This window comes from Macaca mulatta, chromosome 16 (assembly GCF_049350105.2).
Source record: "Macaca mulatta isolate MMU2019108-1 chromosome 16, T2T-MMU8v2.0, whole genome shotgun sequence".
NCBI lineage: Eukaryota > Metazoa > Chordata > Mammalia > Primates > Cercopithecidae > Macaca > Macaca mulatta.
Window position 1 is genome coordinate 85,103,199 of NC_133421.1, and position 19,667 is coordinate 85,122,865.

Sequence of the window (19,667 nt, forward strand, 5' to 3'; positions counted from 1 at the left end):
TGAGACAAAACACAATGTGCAACATACACATATACACACACACCCTTGATCAATATCCATGAGCTTGTGTATGGAGTATCTACATAAACACCATGATATGTTATCGATTTTGGTTTGTTTTTTTTTTGAGACTGGAGTCTTGCTCTGTCACCCAGGCTAGAGTGCAGTGGTGTGATCTCTGCTCAAAGCAACCTCTACCTCCTAGGTTCAAGCCATTCTCCTCAAATTTTTAAAGCTGCAGAAAAATTATAGTTTATCCTATTTCTGTAAGGCAAAATAATATATCAGTATGTGCTTAAAAAAAGAGGCTAACAATGCTTATCTCTGCTAGCCAGATCACAGAACACTTTTACTTTCTGCATGATACACCTCAATTGTATTTTCATTATTCTTACAATACGCATATGTTACTTCTGTAGTTAGAACACAAACCAAAAAGTTTACTGACGCTCTGGAGTTAGACTTGGATTCAAATGTAACTTTTCCACTTACTAATGAGGGGACACTGGAGAAATAACTCACATTCTGTAATCCCTAGTATCCCTCAACTGGAAAACGGGAATAATAGCAGCAACTATCTTATAAAGTCATTTTGATAATTAAAAGAGATAATGGTTGTAAACTGCTTGGCAGAAGTCTCTGGCTCTCTCCAAAAGACTGAGCTAACTAATTATCCACTATAGTGTGGGCTGTGATGATTTTATTATCATAATCTCGTATAAGCTAGAGACCTTAACTAGTATTTTCAGTCTAGTTTATATTATTCTCAGTACTAGTTATTATTTATTATTATTTAATATACTATACTATATTAACTAGTATTTTCAAATACTAGCCTACATGTTCTAAAGTAAATCTGGAGCGTCCATCTGCATAGGCAGATATCCTGATGAAGCCATCATAAATTGAAAATATCGCCGGGCGCGGTGGCTCAAGCCTGTAATCCCAGCACTTTGGGAGGCCGAGACGGGCGGATCACGAGATCAGGAGATCGAGACTATCCTGGCTAACACGGTGAAACCACGTCTCTACTGAAAAATACAAAAAACTAGCCAGGCAAGATGGCGGGCGCCTGTGGTCCCAGCTACTCGGGAGGCTGAGGCAGGAGAATGGCGTAAACCCGGAAGGCGGAGCTTGCAGTGAGCCGAGATCCGGCCACTGCACTCCAGCCTGGGCGACAGAGCAAGACTCTGTCTCAAAAAAAAAAAAAAAAGAAAGAAAGAAAGAAAAGAAAATATCGTTAACACTGAAAATGCATTTTAATACACCTAACCTACCAAACACCATACTTAGTCTAGCCTATCTTACCTTAAATGTGCTCCAACGCCGGGTGCGGTGGCTCAAGCCTGTAATCCCAGCACTTTGGGAGGCCGAGACGGGCGGATCACGAGGTCAGGAGATCAAGACTAGCCTGGCTAACACGGTGAAACCCCGTCTCTACTAAAAAATACAAAAAACTAACCGGGCAAGATGGCGGGCGCCTGTGGTCCCAGCTACTCGGGAGGCTGAGGCAGGAGAATGGTGTAAACCCGGCAGGCGGAGCTTGCAGTGAGCTGAGATCCGGCCACTGCACTCAGGCCTGGGCGACAGAGCGAGACTCTGTCTCAAAAAAAAAAAAAAAAAGAAAGAAAAGAAAATATCGTTAACACTGAAAATGCATTTTAATACACCTAACCTACCAAACACCATAGCTTAGCCTAGCCTACCTTACCTTAAATGTGCTCCAAGGCCGGGCGCGGTGGCTCAAGTCTGTAATCCCAGCACTTTGGGAGGCTGAGACGGGCGGATCACGAGGTCAGGAGATCGAGACCATCCGGCTAACACGGTGAAACCCCGTCTCTAGGAAAAAATACAAAAAAACTAGCCGGGCGAGGTGGCTGGCGCCTGTGGTCCCAGCTACTCGAGAGGCTGAGGCAGGAGAATGGCGTAAATCCGGGAGGCGGAGCTTGCAGTGAGCCTAGATCCGGCCACTGCACTCCAGCCTGAGCGACAGAGCAAGACTCTGTCTCAAAAAAAAAAAAAAAAAAAAAAAAAAAAAGTGCTCCAAACACATCAGCCTACAGTTGAGCAAAATCATCTAACACAAAGCCCATTCTATAACAAAGTGATGAATATCTCCTGTACTTTACTGACTACTGTACTGAGAGTGAAAAACAAAACAGTTATATGGATACTAGAAGTACAGTTTTTACTGAGTGCTATTGCTTTCACACCACTGTAAAGTTGGAAAATCTGTAGTCTGAGTCTACAGACTCAGAAGAATTCTCTGGTAGGCAAATTAATGACCCTATTAAGTATAAATTTCAAGTTAAATCACTCTACATCACAGTACTAAGAATGCTAAAAAATTTACACATGTAAAAATGAATCATGGTTATAGTCACTCATTCCATTAGGCTATTCTAAATACTCACTTTGTGTACACACAGAAAAATGTAATTTTAGCTTGAATAACTTAAAACCACACAGCGGTCTTATTATTTATGGCTACATTCGGTAACAACAGTTTTGATCCTTAGACCATCTGTATCAAAATCTGCCCATTCAGAGACTGATTCACTGTGGGGTACATCCTGGAGTTCTACCAGAACCTAATTTTAAAAAGATCCCCCAGTGATTTTTATGGATACTAAATTTTACATCATTGCTATACCATAAGGATGCCTTAACCAGATTTTAAAATTTGCATTCCAGATAATGCACTACAATGTCCTTGCATGAAATGAAAATAATGCATACTGGCAGGGTGCGGTGGCTCACACCTGTAATCCCAGCACTTTGGGAGGCTGAGGTGAATGGATCACCTGAGGTCGGGAGTTCGAGACCGGCCTGACCAACATGGAGAAATCCTATCTCTACTAAAAATACACAATTAGCCAGGCGTGGTGGCGCATGTCTGTAATCCCAGCTACTTGGGAGGCTGAGGCAGGAGAATTGCTTGAACCCAGGAGGTGGAAGTTGCGGCGACCCAAGATCGTGCCATTGCACTCCAGCCTGGGCAACAAGAGCGAGAATCTGTCTCAAAAAAAAAAAAAAAAAAAAGAGGCCGGGCGCGGTGGCTCAAGCCTGTAATCCCAGCACTTTGGGAGGCCGAGACGGGCGGATCACGAGGTCAGGAGATCGAGACCATCCTGGCTAACACGGTGAAACCCCGTCTCTATTAAGAAATACAAAAAACTAGCCGGGCGAGGTGGCAGGCGCCTGTAGTCCCAGCTACTCGGGAGGCTGAGGCCGGAGAATGGCGTAAACCCGGGAGGCGGAGCTTGCAGTGAGCTGAGATCCGGCCACTGCACTCCAGCCTGGGTGACAGAGTGAGACTCCGTCTCAAAAAAAAAAAAAAAAAAGAAAAAGAAAGAAAATAATGCACCGGCGCAGTGGCTCACGCCTGTAATCCTAGCACTTTGGGAGGCCGAGGCGGGCGGATCACGAGGTCAGGAGATCGAGACCATCCTGGCTAACACGGTGAAACCCCGTCTCTACTAAAAATGCAAAAATTAGCCGGGCGTAGGGGCGGGCGCCTGTATTCCCAGCTACTTGGGAGGCTGAGGCAGGAGAATGGCGTGAACCCGGGAGGCGGAGCTTGCAGTAAGCCAAGATGGCGCCACTGCAGTCCAGCCTGGGCGACTGAGCAAGACTCCGTCTCAAAAAAAAAAAAAAGAAAATAATGCATATTCACTTGGTACCACTAGGAAAAAGGCAACTTTGACCAAAAAAAAAAAAAAAAAAAAAAAAAAAAAAAAAGACTTTCAAAAGCCGTTCAGTAATGGTGGACAGTTCCTCTGAATTAAGCAAGTATTAATTTCTCTCCGGAGGGCATGGTGACTCTCTATTCTGTACCACTTCATTTCTCCAAAATCCATTCCTCTTCTGTTGTATGTGTAATAATTAGAACTCTGATGCACAACATGCGACGTGATAACAGCAATTACTGAGAAGAATCTCTAAGTACCATCAACCAGTAGTATTTAAAACCCAGCAAGCCCCTCAAATCTGAGTAACTTGCTGACGGAGTAAAGTGCCTCAAACATTTAAATGTTTGAGTTTATGCAGGGCACAGTGGCTCACGTCTGTAATCCCAAGGCTGAGGTGGGCAGATCACTTGAGGTCAGGAGTTCGAGACCAGCCCGGCCAACATGGTGAAACTCTGTCTGTACCAAAATACAAAAACTAGCCGGGCTTGGTGGCGAGCACCTGTAATCCCAGCTACTCGGGAGGGTGACGCAGGATAATCGCTTGAACCCAGGAGGTGGAGGCTGCAGTGAGCCGAAATAGCACCACTGCACTCCAGCCTGGGCGACAGAGCAAGACTCCGTCTCAAAAAAATAAAATTAAGGCCGGGCGCGGTGGCTCAAGCCTGTAATCCCAGCACTTTGGGAGGCCGAGACGGGCGGATCACGAGGTCAGGAGATCGAGACCATCCTGGCTAACACACTGAAACCCCGTCTCTACTAAAAATACAAAAACTTAGCCGGGCGAGGTGGCAGGCGCCTGTAGTCCCAGCTACTCGGGAGGCTGAGGCAGGAGAATGGCGTAAACCCGGGAGGCGGAGCTTGCAGTGAGCTGAGATCCAGCCACTGCACTCCAGCCTGGGCGACAGAGCGAGACTCCATCTCAAAAAAAATAAATAAATAAATAAAATAAAATAAAATAAAATAAAATAAAATAAATAAATAAATAAATAAATGCTTGTGTTTAGTAGGAGAAAGCTGATTATAAGAATTAACTCTGGCCAGGCGCAGTGACCCACGCCTGTAATCCCAACACTTTGGGAGGCCAAGGCAGGTGGATCACCTGAGGTCGGGAGTTCAGGACCAGCCTGGACAACATAGTGAAACCCCCATCTCTACTAAAAATACAAAATTAGCTGGGTGTGGTGGTGAGCGCCTATGATCCCAGCTACTCAGGGGGCTGAGGCAGGACAATCACTTTAACCCAGGTGGTGGAGGTTGCAGTGAGCCGAGATCACACCATTGCACTCCAGCCTAGACAGAGCGAAACTCTGCCTTTAAAAAAAAAAAAAAAAAAAAAAAAAAAAAAAGTCACGTAAGCCCTGAGCCGACCCAATCTTCCTTACTATTATAAAGACATACTAGAAGAAGGCATAAGCAGGCACAAAAGCATAATCTTAAAAGAAAAAGACTAAAAGACAAAAATAACACAAGCAAACCACACTTGTGACCTAGTGGCAGGATTGATTTCTTAGGGATTAATTCAATCTTTTGAGCCTCCCTGTTCTCAGAGAGGGGACTTCAGCCTCCCACAGCTCTCTAGCAACCCTTCTGGCTGACTGCAGGGAACGCGCAAAAGTAAAGGAACGAAAGCAGGAAAGAGAGTCTCTTCCCGAGAAAAAAGATGTAATATTGAAATGAGAGAAAACGAACAGCACGAAAGGGAAGAAACCTCGGAAAATTACGCCAGAGTGGGGACTACAAGGAGGAAGGGGAAGTAGATAAGAGAAAAAAAAAAAGGGGGTGATGGGGGGAGGAAGGGACAAATGACTTGCATTACACAAGCATTTCGTGTCCCTATTGGAATGGACAGAAGCAGAGAAGGAAGGACATAACTGGAGAAGTACTAAGTGAAAGAGAGGTAAGAAAGTCAAAAGAGACTAATGCTAATTTCTCTCATGTGTCTGACATTTCTGAAAGTAAACAACATCAAGAGGAGATAGACCTCAAGTGCACTTCAGTCCCCTGCAAACCGCACTTTCATAGCGTTTGAAGCTAGCCTTGAAAAACTTTCTAAACAAGCCATAACTCACATGTGGCTTACAATCACAGAGACGGCGCGCGGCGCGCTGCAAATGAAAATTACCAGCGCCCGCTCTCGCCGCAATCCTTCCTCGGTGCAGTCCAACCTGCTGCTATTGAATTTTTCTTGACAAACATTTTTCAAATAGTTTTTTTTTTTTTAAGTGTCAGAATAAAGGTATCTCCCCCGGCTCCAGCAGCAAACGTTCTACCCCAAGGTAGATTCCCGCACAAAATTAAGCCCAAAGACGCCAAGAGATGGTGACGTGGTTGCCGTGCAGGTCGAAAGCACATCAATCACCACAGCTGCAACCCACACCAAGTCCCCCGCCACCGGGCTCGGGCGGACTGACTCAGCCGGCGTTCTGCCCGCCTGGGCTTCCCGGGCATCTTCCGTGCAAACCCTCCCGACGAAGGCAGGGGACTTCGCCAGGGAGCCCCGACCTCTTCCCCTGGACTCCCGGACTGCCCAGAGCCGAGAGCCGGAGGAGGACGGTCCCCAGGAAGGAAGCGCCCCAAAAGGGAAAACGTAGAGTCCGGAGCCCCGGGGATTCCGCTCCACGTCCCGAGCCTCGCCGCCCCGACCCGAACCCCGGGGCCGGTCCCGGTTCCCCCGGGGCCCACTCCCGCTGCAGACCGGTGAGGAAGAGGCACCAGAGCCGCGCCGAGCGCAGCCTCCCGCACTCACCGTGGCGCAGCTGCTCCGCTCAGCGTCCGGCCCGCCCCTCCACAACGCTGCGAGCGGCCTGCGACCCAGAGGCTGCTCCGCGAGGGCAGCGCTTGCTCCCGCCGCCGTCACCGCCACAGACACAGTCACAGCCACAGCCTCTGACACAGACGCCGCAGCCGCCCGGTCGCCGAAGCACTAGTGCCTCCTCGCTTCCGCTCCCCGTCGGTATCCCGCGAGAACTTCTCCACGAGGCCCCGCCCCGCTCCGCCCCCGCGAGACTTCCCCCAGCGGAAAAGGCCCAGAGCGCAGGCGCTCCTTCTCGGCCGGGCCCCCACAGGTGGGGACAGCTAGCTGCCAGGGCGCATGCGCCAGACCGCCCTGCAGCAGGTGGCCTTGGCACGGCTCCGCCCCCGGGTCGCCGTAACCCTCTCGGTGCCAGAACAGGTAAATGACAACTTGGCCCTGAAGGACTCTTCCCCCGTCTAATCACTTTCTTTTCCTCTTCTACCAAACCGAGGCAGTTGGATGGATAAGGGCTGAGGGGAGGAAGAGATCTTCCAGCATGAAGCGCTCCACATAGAGGACCAGGTCTTGAAGTGTTTGAGAATCCGGTCCGTACAAACTCTGCAGTGTGGAATGATTGGTGAGTTTGTTTGCTCATTGATTGAATCGTGTGCCTAATAGAGACTGAACACTGTGCTGGGTATAGAACAGAAATCTTGGCCCTTAAGGAATTCACTGTCTAGGGAAGTCGAAGAAAAATTAACAAATAATGCCATAAGTACTGTTATAATTATTTGGAGTTGCTGAGGAAGCTAAAAGGATGGAGGAGGGACTGCTACACTGCCCATTGCAGAAGAGCCTTCACAGACGTGATGCGGCGATGTCTGAGCTGAGTCTTGGAGGATGAGTAGGAATTTGCCAGGCAGAGAAGCCAGAGTAAGGGCATTTCAGGGAAAGGGAATGGCACGTAAGTACAGAGGCTAAGTACAGAGGAACGGAGGCGTGAAAGAGAAAGTCGTGTTCTGTGCAGTGCTAAGTAGTTCAATTCCTGTATGAGGCCGGTGAGTACGGGGGAGTGGCAGAAGATGAGGCTTGGAGAAATAATTCTTGTTTTTCAGTTCCCAAAGCTCTTCCAATTAAAGGATAGAACAGAACACACCTAGTGTTAATGTGCCTTCTGGAAGCCAACAAAATAGCGCTGAGATGAGAATAACCAAGCATCTGATTCTATAGAGAAAACAAGCCCATTGAAACACAGAAAATGAATTGTTCTTTCACCAAGTATTTATTGAGCATCACGTGTGTGCAAGGGGCTCTGGAGGGTAAAAGGCCAACCAGATAAAGCCCCTGCTTTCAGTGCTTTGTAATCTGGAGTTGCCTAATCTGTAAGACAGGTAGTTTGGCCCCAAGTGCCACTGAACTACACAGAGATGGCTGAGGAGGGAGCCAGTACTTGGTGATGAACTAATCAAGAAGGATTTGGTTTGAACGGCAAAGTGAAAACGGGGAGGAAAGAGGAAAGAGTAATGGAATCAGTCACTTTTTTTTTTTTTGAGACAGAGTTTCGCTCTTGTTGCCCAGGCTGGAGTGCAATGGCACGCAATCTTGGCTCACTGCAAGCTCCACCTTCTCCCATCTCAGCCTCTCAAGTAACTGAGATTACAGCAGCCCACCACCACACCTGGCTAATTTTTGTATTTTTAGTAGAGACGGGGTTTCGCCATGTTGGCCAGGCTGGTCTACGACTCCTGACCTCAAGTGATCCACCTGCCTCGGCCTCCCAAACTGCTAGGATTACAGGTGTGAGCCACCACTCCTGGCCATCAACCAATGTTTTTGATTAGTCTGAGCCCAGGAACTGGGGGGAAGAGTAATGAGAGAGAGGGCCAAAATGCAAAATCTATAACTCAGGTGTCATAGTCAAGTGATGGGCAACCTCTGAAAGTTTGTGAGCAGGAGATGTCTGATATGAGGTGAAAATAACAAAAGGACCCTCTATTTACCACTTGATGCATACTTAAATCATAGCACCTCCACAGGGTGGGCAATATGCCCATTTTATAGACTTGGAAACTAAGCCTTAGCGAGGTTAGTAATTTACCCAAGGAAACCAAAATATAGTAGACCTAAGATTTGGACTAAGGCCTGTCTTGTTCTAAAATCCATGTTTTTTTCCCCCACTATGCCACTTTGTTCTAAAATAGCAGCCAGAAAAAAATAGAAATGGAAGGGAGGGACTTGGCTGCTAAGCAGAGAGGAAGACGTGAGGGAAGAGTTGCAGTTTTTTGTTTTGAGTGGGCCTGGGTAACGGGCAGAACACAGAAATTTGCCAGTCAAGAGGCATAGCTGACTGGAGGGGGCGGGCACAGAGAACAGGGAAGGGCAGGTGAGGAGATGATTGTAGGGGTGAAGGGAATTTTTCCCTTCCCCTCTTACAGTTTGAGTCTGCTGAAATAAACTGGAAATAGATTAACAGGAAAAGCCACATACAAATTTACTGACATGCAGTGTGCATGGTTGCCATACAGAATATGAGACTCAGAGAAGAGCCAGGTGACTGAAGCTTAAAGAGCACCATCTTTATAGAGGAGAGGGAGATGAGGGGAGGTCGGCAATACTGCGAGGTAGTCAGTGATTTTTAGGTAAAAGGAATGAGCCCAGACAATGGCCTAGGACAAAGTTCCTCTGAGCTCTAGGAGCTGGAGGTTGTGACAAATTTCAGGAAGGTGAGGTGCACCTTCCTGAAGGTTGTCTTACTATGCAGATAAAGTCTCCTAGATAATCTCAGCTGTCCTCAGGAGAGGAGATGTCCTCAGGAGAGGACATGTCTGTTTGCATGTGGTGACAACTTTTTATGTGGTGACAACTTTTAGTATTGTCTCTTCTCTGGTAGTTAATATTTCCTGGTTATTTGATGAGAGTCCTAGGGAGGAAATTTTAAGACAGTTGCATCTATTTTTTTTTGAGATGGAGTTTCGCTCTTGTTGCCCAGGCTGGAGTGCAATGGCGCGATCTTGGCTCACCGCAACCTCCGCCTCCCAGGTTCAAGTGATGCTCCTGCCTCAGCCTCCTGAGTAGCTGGGATTACAGGCATGTGCCACCACGCCTGGCTAATTTTGTATTTTTAGTAAAGATGGGGCTTCTCCTGTTGGTCAGGCTGGTCTCGAACTCCCGACCTCAGGTGATCCGCCCGCCTTGGCCTCCCAAACTGCTGGGATTACAGGTGTGAGCCACCGTACCCGCTCTTTTTTTTTTTTTTTTTAAATGGATTCCTTCACAAATTTGCATGTCTTCTTGCTCAGGGGCTATGCTAATCTCTGTATCATTCCAATTTTAGTATATGTGCTCCCAAAGAAGTACACAATTGAATTTCTTTTGGTTTCTTGGTCAGTTAAGGGAACTTTCAGCCCCTGCATGCACGTGGGGTGGTGAAACGAGAGTTTAAAAAGTCCTTGGTTCTGAGGCAGCTTGTAAGTCCTTCCAATTTTCTTTCATTCAAAAGTGCTCAGAATGCCAGAGGAGCATACTTTGGGGTATCATTCTCTGAGCCCCAACATGATGATGACTCATTTTTGGAAATGCAGAATTCAGCATTCCAGGAGACATGCAGGTGGAAATATCCAGTATGCTGTTGAAAAGCTTGATAAGCCAGGCACAGTGGTTCTCGCCTGTAATCCCAGCATTTTGGGAGGCCAAGGCAGGTGGATCACTTGAAGTCAGGAGTTCGAGACCAGCCTGGCCAACATGGTGAAACCTCATCTCTACTAAAAATACAAAAATTAGCTGGGCGTGGTGGCACGTGCCTATAATCCCAGCTACTCAGGAGGCTGAGGCAGGAGAATCGCTTGAACCCAGAAGGCAGAGGTTGCAGTGAGCCAAGATCATGCCACTGTACTCCAACCTGGGTGACAGAGCTAGACTCTGTCTCAAAAAAAGAAAAGAAAAGCTTGATGGATTCATTCCTTTTCTTCACTAATATTAACTAAGCTTCTACTGTCTTTGTTTGTTTTATTGTTTTTGAGACAGGGTCTCACTCTTGTCACCCAGGCTAGAGTGAGTGACCTCAGCTCACTGCAGCCTTGACTTCCCAGGCTCAGGTAATACTCCCACCTGAGCCTCCCGAGTAGCCAGGACTACAGGCATGTGCCGCCATGCCCAGCTAATTTTTTGTGTTATGTATGTATATATGTGTATATGTATTTGTTTATTTATTGAGACAGGGTCTCACTCTGTTGCCCAGGCTGGAGTGCAGTGGCACGATCAGGGCTCACTGCAACCTCAACCTCCTAGCCTCAAGAGATCCTCCTGCCTCAGCCCCCCAGTACCCGGCACACACCACCACGCCTGGCTCAATTTTTGTGTTTTTAGTAGAGACAGGTATCACCATGTTGCTTAGGTTGGTGATACTCCTGGGCTCAGGCAGTCTGCCCGCCTTGGCCTCCCAAAGTGCTAGGATTACAAGTGCGAGCCACCACGCCCAGCCTAAAGCATCTACTCTCTAGAGAGGAGGACAACCTTTCACAGAGTCTGCAGCCTGAAGGGGAAGACACGTCTCTGAGAATTTGACCAGGATAGTGCTGGTGACTTTGGGAGTGTACAGCAGGGGACCTGACCTCATCCACTATGAGGGAAGGCAGAGGAAGTGGACTTTAAGCTGAGACCCTGGTTAGCCTAAGAGGAAGAAAGGAGCAGCAAGTGTGAAGGCCAGACAGTAAGCAAGGACAAAAGGAAGCCAATAGCTGGGACAAGGAAGGATGTGGCATATGGGTGAAGCAGCTGAAGAGGCTCATGAAGGGCCTTTGCTTTTCTTTCTTTCTTTCTTTCTTTTTTTTTTTTGAGATAGGATCTTGCTGTGTTGCCCAGGCTGAAGTACAGTGGTGTGATCACAACTCACTGCAGCCAGCCTCAACCTCCTGAACTCAATCCTCGGCTGGGCGCAGTGGCTCACGCCTATAATCCCAGCACTTTGGGAGGCCAAGGAGGGTGGATCACAAGGTCAGGAGATTGAGACCATCGTGGCTAACACAGTGAAACCCCGTCTCTACTAAAAATACAAAAAATTAGCCAGGCATGGTGGCGGGCGCCTGTAGTCCCAGCTACTGGGGAGGCTGAGGCAGGAGAATGGCGTGAACCCAGGAGGCAGAGCTTGCAGTGAGCCAAGATCGTGCCACCGCACTCTAGCCTGGGCGACAGAGCAAGACTCCGTCTCAAAAAAAAAAAACAAAAAAACCTCCTCCCATGTAGCTGGGACCATAGGCATGCACCATCACCATGCCCGACTAATTTTTGTTGTTGTTGTTGTTTGAGACAGAGTCTTGCTGTCACCCAGGCTGGAATGGAGTGGCACCATCTTGGCTCACTGCAACCTCCACCTCCCAGGTTGAAGCAATTCTCCTGCCTCAATCTCCCCAGTAGCTGGGACTACAGGCGCCTGCTACCACGCCCGGATAATTTTCATATTTTCAGTAGAGATGGTGTATCACCATGTTGCCCAGGCTGGTCTCGAACTCCTGACTTCAGGTGATCCACACACATTGGCCTCCCACAGTGCTGGGATTACAGGCATGAGCCACCGTGCCCAGACTAATTTTTTTATTTTTTGTAGAAAAGAGGAGTCTCACTTTGTTGCTAGCCTGGTCTTGAACTCTTGATCCTCCCACCTCAGCATCCTAAAGTGCTGGGGTTACAGACATGAGCCACTGCGCCTACCTTTCCATTATTGCTAAAGACTTGAGACTTGACTCTATGGAATACTGAAGCAGGAGCCGGCCATGGTCAAATATTTATCTTCCACGTATTTCGTCACTCTGGCTGCAGAGTAGAAAACCATTTGGAACTAAGACATTTACCACCTACTGTCTCAAGTCCCTTACAAGGCCCTTAAAGATCTGGCCCTTCCAGCCAGTGCCACCTCCTCAGTCTCCAGCAACACACACTCCACCAATACTAACCCACTTGTGGTTTCCGGAAGGTACCATGATCCTTTGAGTGTCCATATCTTTACACATGCAATTTCCTCTGTTCAGTCGGCCTTCTCCCCTTCCTCTAGGTCCCTAAGTTAGTTTTCTTCTTCAAAATTTCCACAGTAGGTTGGGCACGGTAGCTCACATCTCACTTTAGGAGGTGGAGGTGGGTGGATCAGTTGAGCGCAGGAGTTCAAGACCAACCTGGGCAACATGGTGAAACCCCACCTCTACTAAAAATACAAAAATTAGCTGGGCAGGGTGGCGAACACCTGTAGCTGGGAGCTACTCAGGAGGCTGAGGTAGGAGGATCATCTGAGCCTGGGAGGTGGCGGCTACAGTGAGGCATGATTGTGTCACTGCATTCAGCCTGGGTGACAGAACAAGACCTTGTCTCAAAAAAAAAAAAAAAAAAATTCCCACCATACCTCCAATTTCATTGCATCATGAATCATTCACCCATTCTCCCCCAGCACTTCTCCCCACAGTGGTCTACAAGCTCCCAAACAGACAGGGCCACTTTTTCACATTTGTATTCCCGGTACCCAGCACAGTGTATGCAGTGAATAAATGGATGGACAGATGAATGAATAATACAGGCTGACCAGAGACTGAAATGTAGCTGCTTTTCTGTGCCATGGTGATATTTAAAGCTAAGGAAGTGGGTGAGATCTCAGAAAAGAGTAGATGCCTAAGAGAACAGGAAAAAAAAAAAGTTATGTATTTCCTTTTAAAATACAGCATTGATAAAAACAGACATTGAGTATGTCCGTGTAAAAGCATATGCATGGGAACCAGATTTGGAAGGGAACATTTAAATGTAAAAATAATATGTGTTAAAATGGTAGGCTCGTGGGTGACTTTTTTTTTTGAAGTCAACATTTGTTATATTGTCTTTTTGATAAATTTTTTTTCTCACAGACACAGACTCAGAAACTTGAGACAACATTGCCCAAGATCATTCTACACCGAGAAAAAAACATATTAGAGGCAGCAGTGTTTTGAATATGTGTATGGCTAGTGTTAAATAATGGAAAGAAATTGGAACAAGAGGCAAGTTGTAAAGTGAAAGTCACACCCTGGTATGAAAACCTGTTGTCACTGTAGCGAAACTTGCTAATTACAAACGGACTGCATCAGTAGCTTCATAATGCACAAAATTACCAAAAAAGTCTCTGTTTTCCTTGGGGGTTTTTAGTCGTCGGAAAGGGCTTCAGGCTTTGTTTTCAGTGAGTTACGGGGCTGCCACCTGCAGGTAAAATCTGGACATTGCCCTGAAATTTACCTAACCTTGGATACAAACCCAGCCTGACAGTAAGCCTCCCTCCCTTAAAACCTGGCTCAAGACCCTCTCAGGGTCATCCTGAGCCCATATTTCCAAGCTTCTCTTTAGTGGAAAGCACTAGGTACCCAGTAACAGCCAGTGACAGCCTAAAATTGGGCATTTGAAATTCTATGCTCCCTTGCCCAATTGATCTTGGAGGTTCTCATCTAGAATTTCCTTCACTTAAGTTGTGAGCCAAGGCTGTGTACTCTTCTCAGGCTTCCAGTGTTCCCTCTGATGCTGAGCTTACCAATGAGACCAAGTGCTGTGACCCCTCTTCAACATCCTGGCCACCTTTTCCTTCCCTCCTTCCTCCCTCCCTCCCTCCCTCCCTTCCTTCCTTCCTTCCCTCCCTCCCTCTTTCTTTCTTTTTCTTTCTTTCTCTCTCTCTTCCTCTTTTCTCCTTTCTTCCTTTCTTTCCCTTCTTTCCTTCCTCTCTCTCTCTTTATCTTTCTCTCTCTCTCTCTCTGTCAGACAGAGTCCTGCTCTGTTGCCCAGGCTGGAGTGCAATGGCACAATCTCAGCTCACTGCAACTTCTGCCTCCTGGGTTCAAGTGATTCTCCTGCCTCAGCCTCCCAAGTAGCTGGGATTGCAGGTGCCCGCCATCACACCCAGCTAATTTGTGTATTATTATTATTATTTTTTGGGATGCAGTTTCACTCTTGTTGCCCAGGCTGGAGTGCAATGGCTTGAACCCACTTTGCCACAATCTCTGCCTCCTGGATTCAAGCGATTCTCCTGCTTCAGCCTCCTGAGTAGCTGGGATTATAGGCATGCACCACCATGCCTGGCTAATTTTTTATATTTAGTAGAAACGGGGTTTCTCCATTTTGGTCAGGCTGATTCCGAACTCCCAATCTCAGGTGATCCACTTGCCTCGGCCTCCCAAAGTGCTGGGATTACAGGCATGAGCCACCGCACCCGGCCCCTAATTTGTGTATTTTTTGGTAGAGACGAGGTTTCGCCGTGTTGGCCAGGCTGGTCTCGAACTCCTGACCTCAGGTGATCCACCTGCCTCGGCTGCCCAAAGTGCTGGGATTACAGGCGTGAGCCACTGCACCTGGCCTTCTTTCTTCCTCTTTTTTTCTTTTCTTTTCTCTTCTTTCTTTTTCTTTCTTTGTTTCTTTTCCTTCCTTCCTTCCTTCCCCCACTCCCTCCTTCCTTCCCTCCCTCCTTCCCTCCCTTTTCTTTCTCTTTCTTTTCCTTCCTTCCTTCCCTTCCTCCCTTCCCCTTCTTCCTTCTCTCTTTTTTCTTTCTCCTTCCTTCCTTCCTTCCTTCCTCCCTCCTTCCCTCCTTCCTTCCTTCCTCCCTCCTTCCCTCCCTCCCTCCCTCCCTCCCTCCCTCCCTCCCTCCCTCCCTCCCTTTCTTTCTTTCTTTCTTTCTTTCTTTCTTTCTTTCTTTCTTTCTTTCTTTCTTTCTTTCTTTCTTTTTTTTCTTCTCTTCTTTCTTTTCTCATAGCCTCACGCTGTTTCCCAGGCAGGATTACAGTGGGACAATCTTGCCTCACTGCATCCTCAACCTTCCCTGGGCTCAGGTGATCCTTCCACCTAAGCCCCCGAGAATAGCTGGGACTACAAGTGTGCAGCACCACATGTGGCTAATTTTTGTATTTTTTGTAGAGATGGGCTTTCGCCATGTTGCCCAGGCTGGTCTTGAATTCCTGGCCGCAAACAGTCCTCCCACTTCAGTCTCCCAAAGTGCTGGGATTACAGGAGCCACTGCGCCCGGCCTCCTGGCCCCATTTCCGTCACCTGACCTAACCCATGCCACCATCCTTCTTGGGTGGCTGCTCTAACCTGCTAACTAATCATCCTGGTCCCCTCCAATCATCCTGGTCCCCTCTACATTGGAACCAGAGCGGACTTCCTAAAACACAAATAGAATGGGGATGGAGGTCACAGATAAGGTCCAAAGTCCTCAGCATGCCCCATATGTCCCTCCATGGCTGGCCCCTGATGAAAACTCCAGCCTCAACCCCTTTTTCTAAAAGTTGTAAATATCTTCTACAAGTGGCCTCAACTCTTAGCCTAACCACCTTTTGAATTCTTTGTCCCCGCTCTTTTGAACTATTTACAGTTTCTCGAATAGCTCTATAACTCGTTTACTGTGTGTAGACTACTCCTTTGGGCTCGAATGCCTCCTCTCCTTGCCTTCCCCATCTTTAGCTGGCTCCTCTCTGTCCTTCACCACTCAACTCAGGAGCCGCCTCCTACAGGTCTCAAACTCCTGGGCTCAAGTGATCTGCCCACCTCAGCCTCCCAAAGTGCTGAGATTACAGGCATGTCTCCACTAAAAATACAAAAAATTAGCCAGGCGTGGTGGCACGTGCCTGTAATCCCAGCTACTCAGGAGGCTGAGGCAGGAGAATCTCTTGAACCCAGGTGGCAGAGTTTGCAGTGAGTGGAGATCGTGTCACTGCACTCAGCCTGGGTGACACAGCAAGGCTCTGTCTCAAAAAAAAATCCCAAAAATATTAAAATTTAAAAAAATTTGGTTTTGATGGCCAGGTGCAGTTGCTCACGCCTATAATCCCAGCACTTTTAGAGGCCGAGGCAGGTGGGTCACCTGAGGTTAGGAGTTTAAGACCAGCTTAGCCAACATGATGAAACCCTGTCTCTACTAAAAATACAAAAAATTAGCTGGGCATGGTGGTGGGTGATGTAATCCCAGCTACTTGGGAGGCTGAGGGAGGAGAATCGCTTGAATGAAGGAGGTGGAGGTTGCAGTGAGCCGAGATCACGTCACTGTACTCCAGCCTGGGCAACAAGGGCAAAACTCTGTCTCAAAAAAAAAGCCCAAAAAAACCCAAAAAACCTAAAAATTGTTTTTGAGACAGGGCCTCATTCTACTGCGTGTGCTGGAGTTTAGTGCTGCAATCATGGCTCAATGTAGCCTTGAACTCCTAGGCTCAGGTGATCCTTCCATTTTAACCTCCTAAGTAGCTGGGTAGCTAAGTAGCCTCCTACAGGCTCATGCCATCATGCCCCGCTCATCATTTTGTAATTTTTGTAGAAATGAGGTTTTGCCATATTTCCCAGGCTAGTCTTGAACTCCTGAGCTCAAATGATCCACCTGCCTTGGCCTCCCAAAGTGCTGGGATTCCAGGTGTGAGGCACCACGACCAGCCAATATTAAATTTAAAAAAATATTGATATCTGGCCCCATCTCAGATAAATCAGAATCTCTGGGGTTAGAGCCTAAACATCAGTATTTTATTTTTTATTTTTGGAGACAATGTCTTGCTCTGTAGGCAAGCTGGAGTGCAGTGGCGTAATCATAGCTCACTGAAGCCTCTAACTCCTGGGCTCAAATGATCCTCCCATCTTAACCTCCCGAGTAGCTAGGACTACAAGAGTGCACCATCACACCCAACTAATTCATTTTATTTTTATTTTTAGAAACACGGTCTCACTATGTTGCTCAAGCTGGTCTTGCAATCCTCCCATCTCAGCTTCCTGTGTAGCTGAAATTATAGGCATGAGCTATCACACCCTCAGCATCAGTATTTTAATAGACTATGGAATTGCTGAATTAGTACATTTTCTCTCACTCATTCATTCAACAAACATATACTGAATGTGCATTATGAGCCAGGCACACCACCAGGCACTAGGGATGCATGAGTGAATTAAAAAGGACAGAGTTGGGCCAGGGCGCAGTGACTCCGCCTGTAATCTCAGCACTTTGGGAGGCCAAGGTGGGTGAATCCCTTGAGCTCAAGAGTTTGAGACCAGCCTGGGCAACATGGTGAAACCCCATCTCTACTAAAAACACAAAAATTAGCCAAGTATGGTGGTGCGTACCTGTAGTTGCAGCTACTCAGGAGGCCAAGGCAGGAGGACTGCTTGAGCCCTGGAGGTCAAGGTTGCAGTGAGCGAAAATTGCACCACTGCACTCCATCCTGGGCAACAGAGTGAGACCCTATCTAATAAATAAAAAAATAAATAAAAGGACAGGGTTCCTGCCCTCTCGGAGCTTACAATCATATGAGGAAAGGTGAACAACAAGCAACAAGCTAGTAAACAAATATGATTTAATGACTTTTTTTTTTTTTTTGAGATGGAGTCTCGCTCTGTGGCCCAGGCTAGAGTGCAATGGCACCGTCGTGGCTCACTGCAACCTCTGCCTCCTGGGTTCAAGTGATTCTCCTGCCTCAGCCTCCTGAGTAGCTGGGACTACAGGCACCCACCACCATGCCCAGCTAATTTTTGTATTTTTAGTAGAGACGGGGTTTCACCAGGTTGGCCAGTCTGGTCTCGAGCTCCTGACTTCAGGTGATCCACCCACCTCGGCCTCGCAAAGTGCTGGGATTACAGGAGTGAGTCACGACACTCGGCCTAATTACAAATTTAGAAGCCTGTTTTAACCATCTAAGTGGACTTGAACCAAGAAGGTGGATTAGAGATCCACCTTGATCTCCGTTGGAGGCATTGGAGATGCCATGGGATGGGTGGACCTGAGATATTACTGGAGGGAGAAAACACAGGCAGCAGGGTTGGAAGTGAGAGGTGAGTGGGAGCGAGTGAGAAGCAGGACGACATCCAGGTTTACAGCTTGAGCACTGGAGGACCGACCAGAGAGACACAGTGAAATAAGAACAGGATTTAATGTAGGAGAGATGCTTCCAGTGCCAGCCAGCTGGTTCCCAGTGCTGACTAAGGAATTTGTGACATGTCTTGTCACTTGTTTGTGACTTAATTTCTTCATCTAGAAAAGTGTCAATAATAGTATATCTCAAAACAGTCCGGGCACAGTGGCTCATGCCTGTAATCCTAGCACTTTGGGAGGCTAAGGAGGGTGGATCACTTGAGGTCAGGGGTTTGACACCAGCCTGGCCAATGTGGTGCCAACATGGTGAAGCCCTGTCTCTACTACAAATACAAAAAAATTAGCTGGGCATGGTGGTGGGCACCTGTAATTTCAGCTACTTGGGAGGTTGAGGCAGGAGAATCCTTTGAACCTAGGAGATGGAGATTGCAGTGGGCCAAGATCACGCCAATGCAGTCCAGCCTAGGCAACAGAGTGAGACTTCATCTCAAAATAATAACAATAATAATAATAATAAATCTCAAAACAGAGTTGACATGAAAATGAAACAAAATAAGACAATGCATATTGGCTGGGCGTGGTGACTCACACCTGTAATCCCTGCACTTTGGGAGGTCAAAGCAGGAGGATCTCTTGAGCCCAGAAATTTGAGACCAGTCTGGGCAATGCAGTGAGATCCCATTTCTCAAAAAAAAAAAAAAAAAGATTATGCATATCAAAAGTGTAAAATGTTTCTTAATTGACCAGGTGTGGTAACTCACATCTGTAATCCCAGCACTTTAGGAGGCTGAGGCGGGCAGATCATCTGAGTTCGGGAGTTCGAGACCAGCTTGACCAACATGGAGAAACCCCATCTCGACTAAAAATACAAAATTAGCCAGGTGTGGTGGCACATGCCTGTAATCCCAGCTACTTGGGAGACTGGGGCAGGAGAGTAAGTTGAACCCGGGAGGCGGAGGTTGCGGTGAGCTGAGATCCCGCCATTGCACCCCAGCCTGGGCAACAAGAGTGAAACTCCATCTCAGAAAATTTTTTTTTCTTAATTATTACCTTTTAGACATTCTCCTCTCAATTTTCCCTTTCTTCGTCTTAACGATTCCACTTGGATCCACCATTCTTATAGTTATTAAAAGCTTCTCAGACAGTATCTTTTAGCTGTTCTCTCCTGAGCGTAACTGTGTTCCCAGTCACCCAATGATCTCAAAACACTTTGTAGATTATGGCCATTATTTATTTTATTCTTCTTCTTATATTTTTTTGAGACAGGGTCTCCCTCTGTCACCTGCCTTACCCTCCTTAGTAGCTGGGACAACAGGTGCTCATGACCACGCCCTGCTAATTTTTGTATTTTTATTAAAGACGGGGTTTATCCATGTTGCCCAGGCTGGTCTCGAACTCCTAGGCTCAA

The 19,667-nt window shown here is 47.3% G+C and overlaps 3 protein-coding genes and 1 non-coding gene across 18 annotated transcripts in view; 2 read left to right on the forward strand and 2 right to left on the reverse strand.

The window, feature by feature from the left end:
* Window positions 1-6,620, reverse strand: part of GRB2 (growth factor receptor bound protein 2) — an 88,128-nt gene extending 81,508 nt beyond the window's left edge. For 2 of the 5 annotated variants that reach the window (XM_077972772.1, XM_015120312.3), the window contains exon 1: window positions 6,439-6,620. The gene's annotated coding sequence lies outside the window, so the exon portion shown is untranslated. Of the gene's footprint in view, window positions 1-1,308; window positions 1,600-1,711; window positions 1,840-6,438 lie in introns of all 5 variants that reach the window. The other 3 variants (XM_077972769.1, XM_077972771.1, XM_028836787.2) reach the window with 3 other exon arrangements.
* LOC144335937 (uncharacterized) overlaps window positions 1-19,667 on the forward strand; it is a 28,662-nt gene that overhangs the window by 2,436 nt on the left and 6,559 nt on the right. The window contains exon 2 of one of the 2 annotated variants that reach the window (XM_077972759.1): window positions 5,469-6,864. In XM_077972759.1, coding sequence (XP_077828885.1) covers window positions 6,009-6,864 — 856 coding nt within the window. In that variant the 5' untranslated portion in view covers window positions 5,469-6,008. Of the gene's footprint in view, window positions 1-5,468; window positions 7,920-19,667 lie in introns of those variants that run through there. The other variant, XM_077972760.1, reaches the window with a different exon arrangement.
* TMEM94 (transmembrane protein 94) overlaps window positions 6,841-19,667 on the forward strand; it is an 89,148-nt gene continuing 76,321 nt past the window's right edge. For all 10 annotated transcript variants that reach the window (XM_028835520.2, XM_077968728.1, XM_077968715.1 and 7 more), the window contains exon 1: window positions 6,841-7,063. The gene's annotated coding sequence lies outside the window, so the exon portion shown is untranslated. The remainder of the gene's footprint in view (window positions 7,064-19,667) is intronic.
* LOC114673259 (U6 spliceosomal RNA) lies at window positions 9,682-9,783 on the reverse strand. Its single transcript, XR_003723986.1, has one exon. It is a non-coding gene; the product is annotated as a U6 spliceosomal RNA (small nuclear RNA).